Genomic DNA, 16,269 nt, shown 5'->3' with positions numbered 1-16,269 from the left:
GCGCCGTCGAAAGCGATCAAGATCCCCCACAGGGCGGTAGCGGCAGAGGGGGATGATTCGTATAGGTTATACACTATAAATACAATAACACTACACATCCTATCTATATAATAATAATACTATTTTGAAGTTCATGTAATTTAATTAAAATAATGAACCTGGAAAACCCAAAAACCAAATAAAAAACCAAAATCAACGAAAAACTTTTGGCAGAGTTTTTGCGAACAAATATAAATCTAGCATTAGAGAGAGAGACAGTGAGAGAGAGAGACAGAGAAGAGAGTTGTTGGCTTTCAATAAATAACAATCAAATATCAATGATGGATGTGGCGTTGAAAATGTCGATGGAGATTGCAGATGGAAAACGCGCAACGAGTTACAATACGTTACCCGAGTTACAACCGCTTCTACTATTTGTTTTTAGTTCACTTTATGTTTAGTAGGTAAATTTTCTGTGTGCTCGCAACAAAGAAACCCATTTTCGATTTTAAAAAACAAAACCAAAACAACACTGAGCAATTTTCACATTTTTTACTTTGTATCTTGCAATAAAACGAAATTTTATTCATAATAATAACAAATAATAATAATAAACTAAACAACAATTGATCAATTTTAATAATGGCAGAAAGAGGTAAACAATGGAAGGGAACACAGTGCACAGTACATGGGTGTAGAGTAGAGAGGGTATTGCCGGTAGCAGATACTTTTCCTGTTGATTCCATCACTGGTCAGCGTCCCAAACTTAATCCTGGGAAATAGACAGCGCTTCTTCCACTTTGCCTTTGGTTGCGCTTTTACTGATAAGGAAATCCACTCGATTCGAATGCACTCACTACCATTCAAGCTGTTAAAGCGTTTAACAGCAAAAGATCGATGGCTGAAACCCGCCAAAGCAGCAGTAAACCAAAGAAATGATTCTTTAGTAGGGCATAAAATCAAATTTATAATATTTGCTCCGGATCTGGAGCTTTGCTACGTTTTCACTTGAAAAGTGATGACCTACAAATAACTTGTAGTCAGGATCCTGGACAGGCTGGACAGCCTAGAATAGAATCTCGCAACCTGAATTCGTTTCCCTCGAAATACTCCTGGGCAGCAGCTCTAACAGAGCAACAGCGCTGTTAACAGCCAGCTTAACAGCCTGCTACCGCTCTTCTGTAACAGCCTGTGGCCGCTCACTGTTAGCACTGCATGAAAATACGAATAAACTTTTGAATTTAAACCTCTGAATACGATTCAGCGACAAAAAATATTCAATTATTCCAGACAAACACGAGAGTTTTTTGGTGCTGCACTAAATGGCTTGAACAGCTTAGGGGGGAATTTAATGCTAGGGAATGCCAAAGATAAACGATGAAAGTATCTTGGACTTGTGTGCCAAAATAGAAGCTGCAGTGGAGGAAGAGTTCGATAAGGAAGACCAATTTAAAGATGAGAATGTTCCCTTCCATGAGAGAGTGAATGTTTCCCTCTTCTTCACCCCTAGGGACTCGATCAGTCGAAGGAAAAAACAGTTTCATTTTAAGCTATCACTATTTATTAGGACTTTCTTTTGCTCCAGTGCATCGGATGTGATCCTCAGTTCAGAGCAGCCACCGCCACCTTGGCGCCAGTGTTGAGCGTGACGCTCTTGCCGCCATAAGCTCCGCCATAGTGGCTCTTCTTGAAGACTGCAATCGAGAGAACGGAATGGAACGGAACGGAGTGCCATTAGCATTGGTCAGAGTATTTGTTTGTTCAGAGGTTACCCACCTGGATCGATTTCAGCCACGAAGGAGCGCGGTGGCAGGGCGGCGGCATACAGATTGTCGAGGGGACCATAACGCTTGGCCAGCAGAGGCCTGCCCTGCTCCCAGCCATAACGGTTGAGGGCTTGCCAATCGGCGCCGTCCAGTTTCGCGGCGGAGGCGGCAGCACCAGCGGCATTGGTGAGGGCAGCGGCCTGGGCCTCGGCCGTTTCGGCGGCCCTGACCACATCCACGTAGCCACCGGAACCGGACCGGTAGCTGGGCCTGTGGGCCACAATGGCGGAGATGTAGCAGGCCAGGAGCAGGCACAGGAGACGCATGTTGTTGGCGGACATGTTTTGGTGGTGCGAGGAAGCGACTGTTTCGGTAACTAATTAGCCACAGCGAGTGTCCAAATTGCTTTTATAGCAATGCCATTTGAGTTGGCCCGCGATTCGTGTGCTGCCCAGACGTGACCAAACCCCAGTCGGTGCCCACTGCCGCGGGGCAGGCCATGACGAAACTGCAACACTTTCGGGGGGGCCGACAGACCCGCAGCGCCAGCATCACCAGCACCAGCCCCCCCCCCCTCCCCATCCCTCCAGCCTGATAAGGCCCGGAGACTCCACTGGCAGCGTCTCCAATTTCTATGCTCATCGAAATTGCGCGCCAAATTGTGACAGAGACGGAGCCACGACTACCACAACCCCGGGGAAGAGAAGCTGCCCGCTCCATTGATAGCAACTTCCCCCGGCTTGGCACGCTCTGTTCGCTTTTGGTGTGTGCGGTATCGGGTCTTTGCCACGGGGGCTACCATTGTGCTGGTACGCATTGTGCATCTCTATGGGGCGGCTGTGTTCGGCTCTGTTCGGTGGATCAATGAACGAACGAACGAAGCCCCGTCTCTAATTTCAGCCGATAACCCTGCCCGGCAATGCCCTGGAATGTGGATAGGCTGCTTCCGATTCCGATTCCGATTCGCAATCCGGAATTCCAATTCCTACACTCGAGAGGGTAAATCTAAGCTTGTTCGGCCTCTCAGCTTCAAGAACTGTCAGTCGTTTGGTTTCTGCGTATATAGATAGCTTGAGCACAGGTACAGTAGTGACTAGGCTGGCAAGAACCCAACGTTTGTTTGACAACTGTTAGCAGAAAAATCAGAGGGGTTTTACTTTACTCTACAAGAGGAACAGCCACATTATTTGGTTTATTTTGCGTTCTTTTTCCACAGAATTCTGCAACTTTCAAGCCAAGAATTCTCCGTTCTCTGGGTGATTCATTCAAGCGACTCGAATGTCAAGCGAAGGTGGCTAAATGGCCCCACAGCTCCGACGCAAAACAAGTCAGCAAAAGACTTTGCTTACCTGCCAGAAAATATTTCACGAAAATCAGCAAACATTCGTTGGTTCTTGGAAGAGACTTTCGATGCCAAGAAATGGTAATAAATGGGTGAAAAATGTTCCACAAGCAGGTAAAATACTTTTCTATGATGGAAATGGAAATTCTATAAAAAGAGTCGAATTCCTTAAGTTATTGTTTCTGTAAGTATTGGCAATAAATTTAGTCAGAGAAATTCGACTGTTCCAGTTTGATTGTGGAACTCGGTTAGCGAGTGATCTCCGCGTGAAAAAAAATGTAAACAAATTGTACAGCACGTTCTCGGCCAGAAACAAACTCAAAGACATTCCCCCCAAAAAGTTGCAATCGAATTTCGAGTGGCACAGCTGCAAGCAGCTGCATAAAGACCCAAATTCTGGCTCAATCCGACCCGAGTCGGAAGCAGATATACCCGTACACAGCCCCACTGGCCGTACGCCCAAAACTATACAACAAAACCGAATGGGGATTATGTTTTCTTTTTGTATTTTTTATTCGCGCTGCACGGGAGCGAATCCACACTGAGAAGGGGGATTGAGGTGGAGGCGGAGGAGGAGGAGAGTAGCCTTCTAGTATCTGGGTCCAGCTTCGACGTTGTAGCTCTGCTGCTGCTGCTGGCCGTAGCTGCCCTGATTGCCGTAGCCTTGCTGGCTGCCGTAGTGGTTCTCCGGAATGTACAGCTTGGCCACGGGCTCGGCGGGACGGATGGGCAGCACCACCTTGGTGTACTCCGGAGGCGAGACATAGGCACGGTAGTTGTTCTGGCCGGGGTACAGGAGAGTGGCGCCCGCTGGCTGGACAGTCCAGCGTGGTCCGTAGCCACCGCGACGACCGTAGCTGCCGTGCTGGGGTCCACGCTGCGATTGTCCGCCATAGCCCAGCTGAATGGGGCGCAGGATCTCCTGGCCATAACCACCGCGGGGTCCACCGGCAATGATCTCTACGGGACGCTGATTGCCAGCGGCAGCAGCGGAGCTGGCAGCCGAAGCGGCACCTCCATTGGAGCTCTGTCCATAGCCTCCCTGCTGGCGTCCGTAGCCTCCATGGCCGCCACCGCCGCCGTAGATTCCGTGGCAGCTGCCGATGAGGCAGGCGCAGAAGAGAACTGCCAAAGTCTGCAGGGGAAAGATGCGTTTAGAGGTTAGCCACTGGACTGCGAACTGCGGACTGCGGACTGCGGACTGCGGATCGTATAATCCCGAGAGCGGGGATGCATCGATCGATCGGCCTAGTTTACTTACAGCGAATGTGTTCATGGCTATATAATGTTTGTGTCTCGGCTCAGTTGGCACAATTAACAAATGAAACGGCCCGCACAGTTCTTTATATAAGCAAGGTACTATTGTGGCACTCAAAACGTGATCTCGCCGCGAATTTATCACGGCTCCAGCAGCGATGCTCCACAAAGCTTCTCCCGTATTTCTCAGCTTCAGCTTCAGCTTCAGCTCCGGCCCGAACTTTGTCGTTCTGCCAGTTTCGCGCTGTGTGTCCCCCGTTCTGATACCAATACCATGGCTCATCCCACAGCTTTGGCTTCGTATCTGGGAAATTTGGATGCTGACCTCCAGTGCACTGCAGTGGGGGGGGGGGTGCGTGGCCAGGCCGTTGCATGCTTAGGCTGCTGCCTAAACAGATGATGCGGCAGGCGTGCAAACATGCGGCTGGATTGGAGACAATAAACCCAAAAGAAAGCTCACACATGGGAGGGTTTTTCAAAAGAAACTTAAATGATTATATCCGTAGATGTTTATGCGTGAGAGAAGCTCAGCTTCAAATCAAACTGCAGTGCAAAGAAGCTCTCGCTTGGCAAGTTTTCCTTCATAATACTCAGAATAAATGTTCGTTCTGTCACACATACTCGTATATTTTCCATCTTTCACTTGCTAACAATTCCAACCCCAATAAATGTCTGATACGAGGGCGAAAATTATTTCCGAACAATTTTAGGAAATATTACTGGGGAGTTGCCTCGCCAAAGCTTTATAAGACCAGCTTTGAAAGAAATAGGAATGATATTCTCCTCCAACTATTCTGCTTTAGAGCTCCATAGAACTCTTCAATACCCTGCCAAAATGTTAAGCATGTTGCGCTGAAAAGTATGCCATACTCTTGAAGGTTTTTTGTGGCCCCCGCAATATGCAAAAAAGTTTGTGTTCAACATTCACCATTTTTGGTTTGGTTCGTTTTTATTTTCCTCTTCTCAGAGCATAGCTGCTGCTGCTGCTGCTGTTGCTGCTACTGAGGTGTTTGTTTCGTTTCGTTTCGTTTCGGAAATTAGGAAATTAGTAGCCGCCGCGTCCGCCATGTCCATAGCCACCATGTCCGCGGCTGGGACCGTTGTATCCGCCATCGATCTCGTAACTGGGCACGACATACTGGCTGTAGCTGCCAGGTGCGATGACAGCAGCGGCCGAGGAGGCAGCAGCCGCAGCGCTGGAACCAGAGGGAGCCGATCGCAGGATCTGGGGACGGGGACGCTCATAGCCGCCGCCATATCCGCCACGGCTACGACCATAAGAGGGCACCAGGATCTGCTCATAAGCCACACGATCGCCGTCGTAGCCGCCGCCATATCCACCACGGTTTCCACCACCGTACACGGGATTGGCGTTGATGTAGGCGAAGAGGGCCAGGCTGATGCAGACGAACTAGAGGGTGGGGTGGAGTCACGAGGATTAGTTGGCTGATCCCTGGACAGCGGCTGGGAGGACTACTTACCAGGTACTTCATGGTGAATGCTTAGTTTTGTTGGTTGTGGGATAATCAATCAAACTATAACTTTCCCAGCCCGAAACGCTCGCTTTTATACGCGAAAATTTGACTGGATATATATACGTGACCTATATACTCGTACGATCCACATCCACATATCGAATACGAAACTATATACAAAATATATTATAGTGCCATACTGTGTACACATAATTGCTTAATGTACATATCCATATACATACTTATGTACATACATACATATGTATTTAATTTATGTATTCCATTTGCATTGCATTTGTTGTGGGCTTGTTGTTGGCTCGAGTCGCGAGCCATTATAAAATCGCTTGGGGTTACGCGATGTTCCATTGTTCCGATGCCTGATTGTCCCAGTCCAAGCCCCCCCCCTCCCCGACGACACACGACTTTCTCAATGAACTCGCGAACGCGTTTCAATAGAGCACCGAAAATTTGTTGTAAAATTATTTGTCATTTCAATTGCACATTCTTGGGGCTAACGTTCTGTGGGTGGCTTGGCTCAGTGTGTTTTAGGGGGTGTACTCGTAGTAAAAGTGCCTAAAACTGCTCCGTTGAATGAGAGTTCCGTATAAGGAAGCAGGCTGTATGACTGGCATTGATTCCTTAATAGAGGACAAGTGTAAAAGGTCTCTCACGAGTAGAAGTTTGAATGGAGTGCAGTGCAGTCTTTTCCTACTATTATTCTGCTATAAGTCTACAAGAAGAAATTCTAAAAAAAAAGGAACCTAAAGAGCTTAAAATTCGAATTAATATTCCTAGGGCATTGTCGCCAGACTTCTGGAAAAACTCTTTTAGAAAACCTTAGCAATACCTCAATGGAATGCGAATAAATTTTCAGCTCTTCTTTGGCCACTCCATTCACACGAGTTTGCATTCAGTTCAAGCCAAGACAGAATGCAATTGGCAGAACTGCAACAGCGCTTGGCTCAGCGATCAACCGACAAAGCCATGAGCCAGAAATCTGAGCCCACAACCCACCCAATCGAATGAACAAATTCTAGAAGTTTAAGTCTTGACGTTTCGTTGCATTTATTGTTAGATTCACTGTGGTTGTTGCGCTTTGGTAGCCCTAGTAGCCGGATGACTTCCTGTATCCCTTCTTGCCAACGCCAGCCACTGAGCTGGAGGCAGCCGCCGCCGATGCGCCCTGGGCCTCCTCACCGCGGGCGTACCTCTGCTGGGGAGCACCATAGTTGCTGGGGCCGTAGGCAGGCTCCACACGGCGTGGGAGCTCGCGCCAGACGAGGGGACCTCCGGCACTGGGTGCGGCCAGGGCGAGCTTGGCCAGGGCAATGGCCTCACGATCTACGGGCGGTGCACCGCCATAGCCGGAGCCGGAGTACTGGCTGCCAATGTTGGCATTGCCGTACGCAGAGGCAACGGGTGCCGCCTCATAGCCACCGCCATATCCTCCCTGGTTCTGGCCATAGCCGCCCCGCTGTCCGCCGTACGTGGGGATGATCGCCTTCACGGTCAGGGCAGGCTGCACCTGGTAGGCGTAGGCACCAATTGGTGCACTGCCGTAGCTTCCACGGCGACCTCCATATCCGCTGGCCGAAACGGCAGCCACGACGCAGACGAAAATGCACTGAGGGGCGGGCAAGAGGAAGGATCTAGATCAGTTTGGGGCTCCGGAGGAGGGCAGGCTGTGCCGGACACTTACCATGAACTTCATCATTTTGTGGTTTGGTTTGGTTTGGTTTGGTTTGGTTTCTCTGCTTGTGGGGGGTAACTAATGCCTGACTGCGGCGGATAGTATGTTTTTATACGAAATCCAGGCAATAATAATTCGCTTACGTGACTGGGGAATGTGATGCAATTTTGGCTCTCGCTGGAGTTCCCGAGCTCCCGAGTTTCCGACCTCCCATTCTGCGCTTTGTGCAGCAATCTCAAGACGTCGCCAACGACGACGACGACGACGACAACGACGTGTGCAGCAGGCCAGACGAGCGCCAGAGCCCAAAAACCTCTTGGCTCTCAATTCGGCTCCGGTCCAGATAGCAGGCGTCTTCGTCTTCGTCGTCTGTGGTTATGCGGGAGACCCCCATGAGCCATTACGCAATGTGTTATGACTCGTGCTCCCAGTGGCAATCGGAAGCAGCAGCTCGGAAGCTTCTCCATTATTGAACACTTTGCCACGACTCGTGACCCATTTGATTGCCCATTTCTGTCCACTTTTGGCTGGCACCGGCTCCACGGTGCTCCATATGCTCCATGCCGAGCCGTGACATCGTTTTTTGTGCGGTGACACACAAAAGCCAAAAGGCATTGGCTTCAATTTTCTGCTGCGTTGGTAGAATTTATATACAAAAGCAAAAAAACGTTCAGATAAAATTACAATAAAATTATAAACAATAAATCAGCCAAGGCAGAGGGTGGGGGAGGGGCGGGCTTGTTTCTATTTAAAAATGCCAAGCTAAGCTTTTCCATAATATTTTTATTAGCGAGCAAAACTTTAGGAAATTGCGGTGCGAAATAATGAATTAATTAGAAGTTGAAAAGGCTCAGGGGATCAGCATCCTATAGATGGATGAACAGTGCCGTGAGCCCGCTTTATTATTGGCATTTAACTTATGAATTATGCAAAACTTTATAATAATAAAACTGGGAGAATAACATAATTAAATATTCGTACAACTTAAAGTCATAATTCTAAGAGAATATCAGATGATTTCCATAATAGTTTAAGAGGCTAGTCTGCTGAAAGTTAAGAGTGAAATATATCCCCAAGTAGGTGCGATTAGAGCCACAGCCACAGACCAGCCCCAGCCACAGACCAGCCTCTTGTTGCGACATTTCGAAGCGGCGATTGTGGGTGTGTCTGTGTGTGGCATCCAATCTTGATGAGCGACACGTTTTGGGCCCAAGACCCTCAGACTTTATAAGAGCTGCCGTGCCCATGGCCAGCACAGAGAACTTGGCTGCCCAAAACGCGCACAAAATGAGAACACTGCAACGACGCTGCAAGGTGAGAGATACAGATAGATAGATAGATAGATAGTGATTGATATTGTAGATTGATAATGGAGTTGCTTTGACAGATCCTACAACTGGCTATGGTGGTGGTGCTGCTGCTGCTGGTGTCGTTTCTGCAGATGGGCGCCGCTGTTGGCCGGGTGGATGATGCGACCAGCGATGATTGCCGTTGCGGCAAGCGGGGCTAAGCACTGGCCCCCACACACACAGCACACACAGAGTCGGAGAATACATCAATAAACAAGCGACAGCAAGCAATGCAATGCATACAATTTGATCGGGTTTCTTTATGAAACCCCCTAGAAGACACGTACAGAGCGGTGCGGCTTCTGGCCTAGCCAATGGCGAGGTGAGCGTCGCACATGGCTTGTAGCCGGCCGAGCAGCGTGTGCAAATGCTTTGGTGGCGCTTCAGCGTGTGCTGCTGCATGCTGGGCCCCTGTCCCATGTTTCCCAGTCAAGGTTTCCATATACATGCGCTTGTACAACGCCGACAGCTGTTTGGGATCCTTGCCGGTCAGCAGCAGCTTCGTGAGCGTCTTCAGTGCATTCTGCAAGCGGCTCTCAAAGAGCGACAAATGTGCGGCGAACTCGTCGTCGCCCTGGCTCTGGCTGGCACTGTTACCAGCATCGATGACGTGGCCAAAGATGGGCTGGCACTGTAAACAAATCTCCAAAGCAGCTTGCATTTGCTTGATCTTCTGCGCTGCGTGGGTGGAAACTGGCGAAACAAATGGCTTAGCATACGACACACTCGGGTGGACTTGCTCGTGAAACTTACGTTCTGCCAGAAATTCATGCAGGGATATGCGCTCTAGTTGCACCACCAGCAGGTCCCCCACCTCCTTGAGGCTCTCCAGGATTTGAGTGGACTTCTCGTAGTGATATTTGCACAGCTGCAGCGTGGCTTTGGGCAGCTGGGAAAGATCACAGCAGCCGTGCGATCGCAGTTGCGAATAATGAAAGGAGGCGATCCTAAAGAGAAGGAAAACGTTACTGCCAACAGATCTCTTCAATCTCCGATTGAAGTGTACCACTTACCTTTTGTGTATTAGGCCAGCACGAAAACTGTAGAGCACTTGGCGTGCGCCGGCATGTTCCACATCGCACAGACGCAACGCTTTCTGCAGCAGTTCGAGCACCTCTTTGGATGCCTCCACAAGGCTGTTCTTGTCCGCCGCACTGTGATCCTGCAGCTGTTTGGCTAGCGTAAAGGTGGCAGTGGATAGCTCCCAATTGACAAGATCCCAGAGTTCGGCATTCGCTTTACGCGTGTCCAGGCAGTCTTTCGCCTTCTCGTAGTAGTTGAAGGCCTCGTTGTAAAAGGCTTTTTGTGAGTCTAAAGTAATGGCACTGCCATGGTCGTGGAATGTAATCGATGCAGATTAAATTCAGGATGGACCCATGCTAGTTACGAACCTCTCATTGGGCATGGTCAGATGGGCACGCAGACGCATAAATCTGCCCATGTTGCAGTAGAGAAATGCCAGATTAACATTATCCTGCACTGCGGTGAAGGCTTCAATGCCCCGACGCAGGCAATCATAAGAATTGACAGTCAGTTTAACGTAGAGCGGCTCGGCAGTGGCATTCTCTTCCTGTTCAGCATCTCCGGCAGCTTCCGGAGTCTCCTTCTTCTTCATTACCTCGCTGTACTCCTCTGAAATGTTTAGATTTCGATTAGAATTCCATGTCCCGCTACCAAAACTCACCCTGAGCCCAGTACATGTACTTCAGTCCCAGCTCGTTGCGTACGTTGCCCAATCGTCGGAGCAGCTCATTGCTCTCCGCCTTCTGGGCATGCTCCAAAGCCTTCTCGTAGCACTTGCAGCTGTGCAGCATCACCTGTTCGACGTTTTTGACGGGCGCCAGTGAAGGCAGCTGCTCCTCCTCCTCCTCGCCCAGTTCCAGGGACAGTTCATCGCCAATCACCCGCGTCGACTCGTCCTGCTCTTCGTATTGCCGCACATACTCATCGATGGCCTCCCAGTGCTTGGACATCTGAAAGAAACAGTCGCCCGCACGGCCCAGCAGGCAGCTCTGCTGGGACACCACATTGGCCATGTACTTGTTGAGCACCTGCTGGCAGCGGGAGGCCAGCTCAATGGAGCGCAGCGTGGCGCCGTACTGGTGCGACTCGTAGTGATGCTCCGCGAGGGTGGCACCCGTCAGGCAGGCTTTCTCCAGCAGCAGCAGCTTCAGATGGACATTCCACGAGCCAAAGTGCTGCGTGTTGAACTTGGCGCTGAGCTGCTGAGTGTTGTCCGTGGTGGGGGTGCTGGTGGTGGCCAGTTCCTTGGACTTGTTGCCTTTGGCCTTGGCGGGCTTCTTGTTGGCTTGAGCCTGTGGCTGGGACTGGGACTGCGACTGGGACTGTGCCTGGGGTTGGGGTTGGGTCTGCAGCTGCAGCTGCTCATAGGGCAGGGGAATGGCATTGAATGGCCTGGCCATATTGGGGTTCTGCTCCTCGTGAAGGATGCGCTGCTTCTCCTCCTGCTTGGCAATGGTCTCCGTTTCCTTGAGCTTCTCCTCCTGATTGCCATTGAAGTACTGCAGGCAGGAGATGCCCGCACTGATGTGCTCCAGCGAGATGCTGCAGCGTTCCGCCGTCGAGGCCAGCAACGGAGCCGGCTTGGACTTCTTGGCGTGCGATTTGAAGTCCCTGAGCGCATCGCAAATGTGTCTGACGGCCACATTGGCCTTGCCACCGCTCTGCTCGGCGCTCTGATAGTACTTGTCGTTGCCATAGTCGCTGTCCAGCGGCTCATCGTCATCGTAGTCCTCCTCATCCTCCTCATCATCATCGTACAGCGACTGAGTGTCCGAGTCCAGATCCTCGAATTTGGGCGCCTTGGGATCGATACCAGCCGGCACATGCAAGTCCGAGAGTATGTAGTGCGAGGAGCTGACGATTTGCGGATACTGCTCCTTGGGCAGCAGCTTGATGCAGTTGTCCAGCAGGGCGCGTATGCTGCCCGCCGTCCTGGGGCTGATGTGCTGCAGCGTATTCTTCATGTTGCGAGCCACGGAATAGAGCAGCATGCCCACGGGCACGGTGAACGGATTCACTTGCTGCTGCGGCGGCGACTCCGACTCCTCGGCTGCCTGCGTCTGATTCTGATAGAGAGTGGTCAGGTCGTACAGCTTGACCACATCATCGTTGCGTCCCTTGAACAGCCAGTAGGTGTGGCCGGCCTTCGTGGCATTCGCCTTGAGAAAGGCCAAAATGTTCTGGGCCACATTGCGCACCACCTGCGGCGAGAACTGCGAGTTCTCCAGATAGGGCAGATCCTCAGTCTTGATGATTTCGTATTTCTGGACAATGCCATCCAGGTGGTAGCACATCACCACCTCTGGCACATTGCACATGAGATTGTCCAGCCAGTAGTCGATGCCGGTCAGCACGTTTATGGGCTGGGCGGCGTCGCGCAGACGGAGGCTGATGCAGGGTCGATTCGGCCCCCCAAATATGGGCATGTCGGTGCCAATGAGCATGCGGATATCCTCAAAGGTCCACACCACGTTGCGGTTGAACGCATGACTGGACTTGGGATCGGGCACATTCTCCTCGATCTTTGGCTCCGGCAGCACCGGTCCGGTGATGGGCAGTTCCTGACGTCTGCTGGTCAACTGTGTGGGCGTGGTGTGCACATCGTACTCGCCGCCATCGCCCGTCTGCTTCAGACTGTGATACAGAAACTTGGACAGCAGATTCTTCGTTTGCAGAGCCTCTCGATTGCGCTCCTTGAGGCAGTAGTTGTGCTGCTTGTCGCCAAACGACAAGATGTGCTCCAGAATGAACGTGCGCAGCCATTTCCAATCATCGTCCGACTTCCGCAGCAGATATTTCTGAATGTCGAACTCGTCCAGCAGCAGGGTGTTGCCCACCTTGTGCACCACCATGCTTATGGGACTCTGGGCACTGTACGGCAGCTTCAGCAACTGCTTTATGTTTTCCGCATCGGACACCACATCCACCTCGCCCACACAGTCGGGAAACATCTGGCCCAGCCGAAAGCTGGCGAAGCCCGCACTCTGGTACAGGGCCTGATGCAGGCCATGGCTGCTGTGGGAGGTTGTCAGCCAGTTGAGGGGCGGCAGATTCAGATTGGTGTTGCATTCCAGGCGCTTGAAGTGGGCCGGCAGCTGTACGGGCGATAATTTTATAACAGCCTGACTTTTCACGGCGTCCAGCTCGTGCGGCCCGATGCTGCGGCAGGGTTCAATCTAACGGGAAATCAATCATCTATTATTTATTTCTCAAGTGCGCAAAGACTTACCTCTTCGTTTCTATCCTCCATGCTTGTGGTTTTGCATTTGTTCGCCTGCTAGTCAGCCAATTTCTCGTGGAACATTCAAGAAAATTCGACAAGAAAAATGTGTTTTGTTTTGCCGGCACATAGATTGTGCGAGAGGGAAGGAGAGAGAGAGACACGTTGGCTGCGTTTTTCAGCACTGAAAAGTTAGCTAGAAAAAAAAAGCTGAAAAAAAAATCTATTAATATTATGATGAACCTGCCACTTATTCATACTTCTTACGTAGTAGGTGGCAAAATTAAAAGAGCGGACAAACTCATGTCTTTGTAATCAATACTCTAGCTTGCCACAATTCACAAAATTTTTACCGCAAAGTCAGATCTGACGGGAAAATCGGCAGCTCTGATTGCTCAAGCAGCTGACTTGTTTTTTGTCATTTACCAACACAGCTGGAACTATTTTTGTTATTTCCACGAATATTTTGCATTTTGGCTAAAATTCACTATCATTGGCCATAATCTGACACAAAACGATGGAACTGCTGCCACTTATAGCCCTGCTCAGTCTCATCAACACGATCCTGCCAGATTTCATACGCAACTACGTAAGTCATCCTAAAAATTGTGCCCCTAAAGCAGCCGGCGGCTAAAGGTTGCTCTTCCTCCCACAGGCGAAGGTGTCGCGTTTTTGGAAGACCAGCAAAGCGCACACACGGCAGTGGCAATCCGAGATAGATGCTGCCCGCGAGGAGCTGGACAATGTGCGCAATGCCGAGCATGCGGGGGAGTACGCCAAGGCCATAAAAATTATGCGAGCAGAGCGGAAAGTCGCCGATGCAGAGACCAAACTGAAGTCGGCCAAGAACATGGACGCCTTTAAGGAGATGGGCATCGATACGGTGGCATATTACGTGTCCAAAGTACTGTTGGCCCTGATCCTGATCGTTGTCAGCATCCTGAATCGCAGCACACCGGTGATAGTCATCGACCTGGGCATCAGCCTGGCGCCCTTCACCGGCCTACTGAGTTTTCCCACTGGAGTGTACAATGCCGTTTCTGTGCCCGTCTGGGCGTTCTCCTGCAATGTCACCTTTCGCTTGATCTACGATATGATAATGAAGCGCGATGCGTGAGTGGAGTGGATGCCGTGGAACCAAAACTATGCGTTTAAATGCAATTGATATATAGATATAGCTCTTAGATGGCGCTCGATACATTAAATTTTTATGTTATGCTTGGCAAACGCTTCGTTAAGGCCACGATTTTAACCTTATAACTCTGTAATAAAAATATTTTCACATATTCATTTCAAACTGCGCGCCCTTTGGCCCTTTACCGCCAACGACTTGCAGCACTACTGCACAGTGCTGCGAAACGCTCTCTCTCTCTCTCTCTCTCTTGTTGTGGTTAGCTGTGTGCGTGTCATTTTGCCCCCCGAAACGGATTGTTTGCACGAAAATGGACAAACTAAATGAAAATGTTCGCGAAAAGAAGCATATTAAGCTGGGAGAGATTGACTCGGGCCCCATCCTTGTGGCCCTGCTGCTCGGCTTCATTGCTGTGGGTGAGTTGGACACGTGGTTTGCTCTAGAAATAATGCTAATTCCAATGCGGTTCATTTTCAGCGATCTTTGTCATTCTGCGACGACGCTCGGCAGGCCGCAGGGACTTTCTCCTAACCGGGCTAAGTGAGTCCGGCAAGAGTGCCATATTTATGCAGCTGCTGTATGGCAAGTTCCCGGAGACCTTCACGTCCATCAAGGAGAATGTGGGCGACTATCAGGCGGGAGGCCACTCATCCGTTCGCCTCGTGGACATACCCGGACACTATCGCGTGCGGGACAAATGCTTCGATCTGTATAAGCACAAGGCCAAGGGCATTGTTTTTGTCGTGGACTCGGTGACGGTGCAAAAGGATATCAGGGATGTGGCAGAGTAAGCAACAGCCATTAGCCATCAAACGAGATTCCCCTTATTAGCTCATTCCTTGCAGCACTCTGTACACCATTCTGACGGACAGTGCCACGCAGCCGTGCTCTGTGCTGGTGCTGTGCAACAAACAGGACCAAACGACAGCCAAGAGTGCACAGGTCGTCAAGAGTCTGCTCGAAAAGGAGCTGCATACCGTGCGGGACACACGCAGCCGCAAGCTGCAATCCGTGGGCGATGATGATGTGAACAAGCCCGTGACGCTGGGCAAGCCTGGCAGGGATTTCGAATTTGGCCACATCTCGCAGAATATTCAGTTTGTGGAATCATCTGCTAAGGATAAGGAACTGAATACCCTGACCGACTGGATGGGCCGCATCATGTGAACGAACACCCACCCGAGAGAGATTAAGAGAGTGGGGACTGAAACCCAATAACCTTTGAATCCTAAAACAACCGAGTGCGGAACAACACCCCCACAGCAACAACAAAAACAACACAATGATATTTATATAAAGTTTAGCTGTCCCTTTTTATATGCTCCCTCAAATCGTAACTACCAAGTGTATGCCATGCCTGGAGGTACGTACGAGTAATTCCCTTATTAGAATGTTAGATCCCCCATACCCTTTGGCCACTTCTTTTCGTACTACTGCTGCTCGGAAGGGCTATTCGTAGGCTTTAAATCGGAATATTGTATCAAATTAAGAAGTACATATATGAAATATTGAAATTATGCTGCGTATTATTGGTCATACTGGGCATGGCATGTCTCTGTATCCCCAAAGATCCAGGTACAGTGGCGCCACTGTCAGGTGTCATGTCTGGTGTATTCACACCTATAAAGCCGCAGATCTACATCTCTTACACCTACCATCTCCATTACCGCGTTATCCGGACTAAAGTACTCCGTTGGCTTGCAGTGGGTGGCGGCCACACCGCAAATTGTGCAGCTTGTCCCTTCTTCCTAACGATTGTCAGCCATCTGGTCGCATCCGGCATTGCTGGCACAGTCCTTGAAGCCAAGAACCAGTAGCTGAGTGAATGCAGCCTCGTTACGACATTTCCCATTATTGGGCATGGACATCTGAATCATCATTTTGTCGCAGACGCTCAGCCTCGGACGTAAAGCTCGCTGTGCATAGTCGATCGAAAAATGCCGGTGGTCCACCCAGTCCTCTTACTTTATTTTATTACCTTGGAGTGGAGTAAAATTCACAAATGGCGTAGATTTTCGACGAGTGCCGTGTCCAAG

The 16,269-nt window shown here is 50.2% G+C and overlaps 7 protein-coding genes across 7 annotated transcripts; 2 read left to right on the top strand and 5 right to left on the bottom strand.

The window, feature by feature from the left end:
* Positions 1–1,525: 1,525 nt before the first annotated feature.
* On the bottom strand, positions 1,526–2,147 carry LOC111067785 (chorion protein S16). The gene is made up of 2 exons (XM_022357091.2): positions 1,756–2,147; positions 1,526–1,673 (listed from the first exon to the last, which is right to left on the bottom strand). The coding sequence occupies exons 1-2, from the start codon at positions 2,084–2,086 to the stop codon at positions 1,582–1,584; spliced, it is 423 nt and encodes a 140-aa protein (XP_022212783.1). The 5' UTR covers positions 2,087–2,147; the 3' UTR covers positions 1,526–1,581.
* Positions 2,148–3,576: 1,429 nt separating this feature from the next.
* Positions 3,577–4,459, bottom strand: LOC111067804 (chorion protein S19). The gene is made up of 2 exons (XM_022357113.2): positions 4,349–4,459; positions 3,577–4,222 (listed from the first exon to the last, which is right to left on the bottom strand). The coding sequence occupies exons 1-2, from the start codon at positions 4,361–4,363 to the stop codon at positions 3,677–3,679; spliced, it is 561 nt and encodes a 186-aa protein (XP_022212805.2). The 5' UTR covers positions 4,364–4,459; the 3' UTR covers positions 3,577–3,676.
* Positions 4,460–5,360: 901 nt separating this feature from the next.
* Positions 5,361–5,936, bottom strand: LOC111067810 (chorion protein S15). The gene is made up of 2 exons (XM_022357121.2): positions 5,826–5,936; positions 5,361–5,755 (listed from the first exon to the last, which is right to left on the bottom strand). Exons 1-2 carry the CDS (start codon positions 5,835–5,837, stop codon positions 5,390–5,392), a joined length of 378 nt encoding a protein of 125 aa, XP_022212813.1. The 5' UTR covers positions 5,838–5,936; the 3' UTR covers positions 5,361–5,389.
* Positions 5,937–6,859: 923 nt separating this feature from the next.
* On the bottom strand, positions 6,860–7,588 carry LOC111067797 (chorion protein S18). The gene is made up of 2 exons (XM_022357104.2): positions 7,519–7,588; positions 6,860–7,443 (listed from the first exon to the last, which is right to left on the bottom strand). The coding sequence occupies exons 1-2, from the start codon at positions 7,531–7,533 to the stop codon at positions 6,925–6,927; spliced, it is 534 nt and encodes a 177-aa protein (XP_022212796.1). The 5' UTR covers positions 7,534–7,588; the 3' UTR covers positions 6,860–6,924.
* A 713-nt stretch (positions 7,589–8,301) lies between these two features.
* On the bottom strand, positions 8,302–13,240 carry LOC111067762 (erythroid differentiation-related factor 1). The gene is made up of 6 exons (XM_022357059.2): positions 13,111–13,240; positions 10,543–13,057; positions 10,250–10,490; positions 9,872–10,183; positions 9,612–9,805; positions 8,302–9,551 (listed from the first exon to the last, which is right to left on the bottom strand). The coding sequence occupies exons 1-6, from the start codon at positions 13,129–13,131 to the stop codon at positions 9,166–9,168; spliced, it is 3,669 nt and encodes a 1,222-aa protein (XP_022212751.2). The 5' UTR covers positions 13,132–13,240; the 3' UTR covers positions 8,302–9,165.
* A 265-nt stretch (positions 13,241–13,505) lies between these two features.
* Positions 13,506–14,387, top strand: LOC111067764 (guided entry of tail-anchored proteins factor 1). Its single transcript, XM_022357062.2, has 2 exons — positions 13,506–13,690; positions 13,757–14,387. The coding sequence occupies exons 1-2, from the start codon at positions 13,619–13,621 to the stop codon at positions 14,216–14,218; spliced, it is 534 nt and encodes a 177-aa protein (XP_022212754.1). The 5' UTR covers positions 13,506–13,618; the 3' UTR covers positions 14,219–14,387.
* A 98-nt stretch (positions 14,388–14,485) lies between these two features.
* On the top strand, positions 14,486–15,734 carry LOC111067763 (signal recognition particle receptor subunit beta). The gene is made up of 3 exons (XM_022357061.2): positions 14,486–14,649; positions 14,711–15,020; positions 15,079–15,734. The coding sequence occupies exons 1-3, from the start codon at positions 14,544–14,546 to the stop codon at positions 15,398–15,400; spliced, it is 738 nt and encodes a 245-aa protein (XP_022212753.1). The 5' UTR covers positions 14,486–14,543; the 3' UTR covers positions 15,401–15,734.
* Positions 15,735–16,269: the final 535 nt, after the last annotated feature.

Source organism: Drosophila obscura, unplaced genomic scaffold, assembly GCF_018151105.1.
Source record: "Drosophila obscura isolate BZ-5 IFL unplaced genomic scaffold, ASM1815110v1 contig_181, whole genome shotgun sequence".
Classification (NCBI taxonomy): domain Eukaryota; kingdom Metazoa; phylum Arthropoda; class Insecta; order Diptera; family Drosophilidae; genus Drosophila; species Drosophila obscura.
This window is presented reverse-complemented; position numbering and strand designations above follow the sequence as displayed.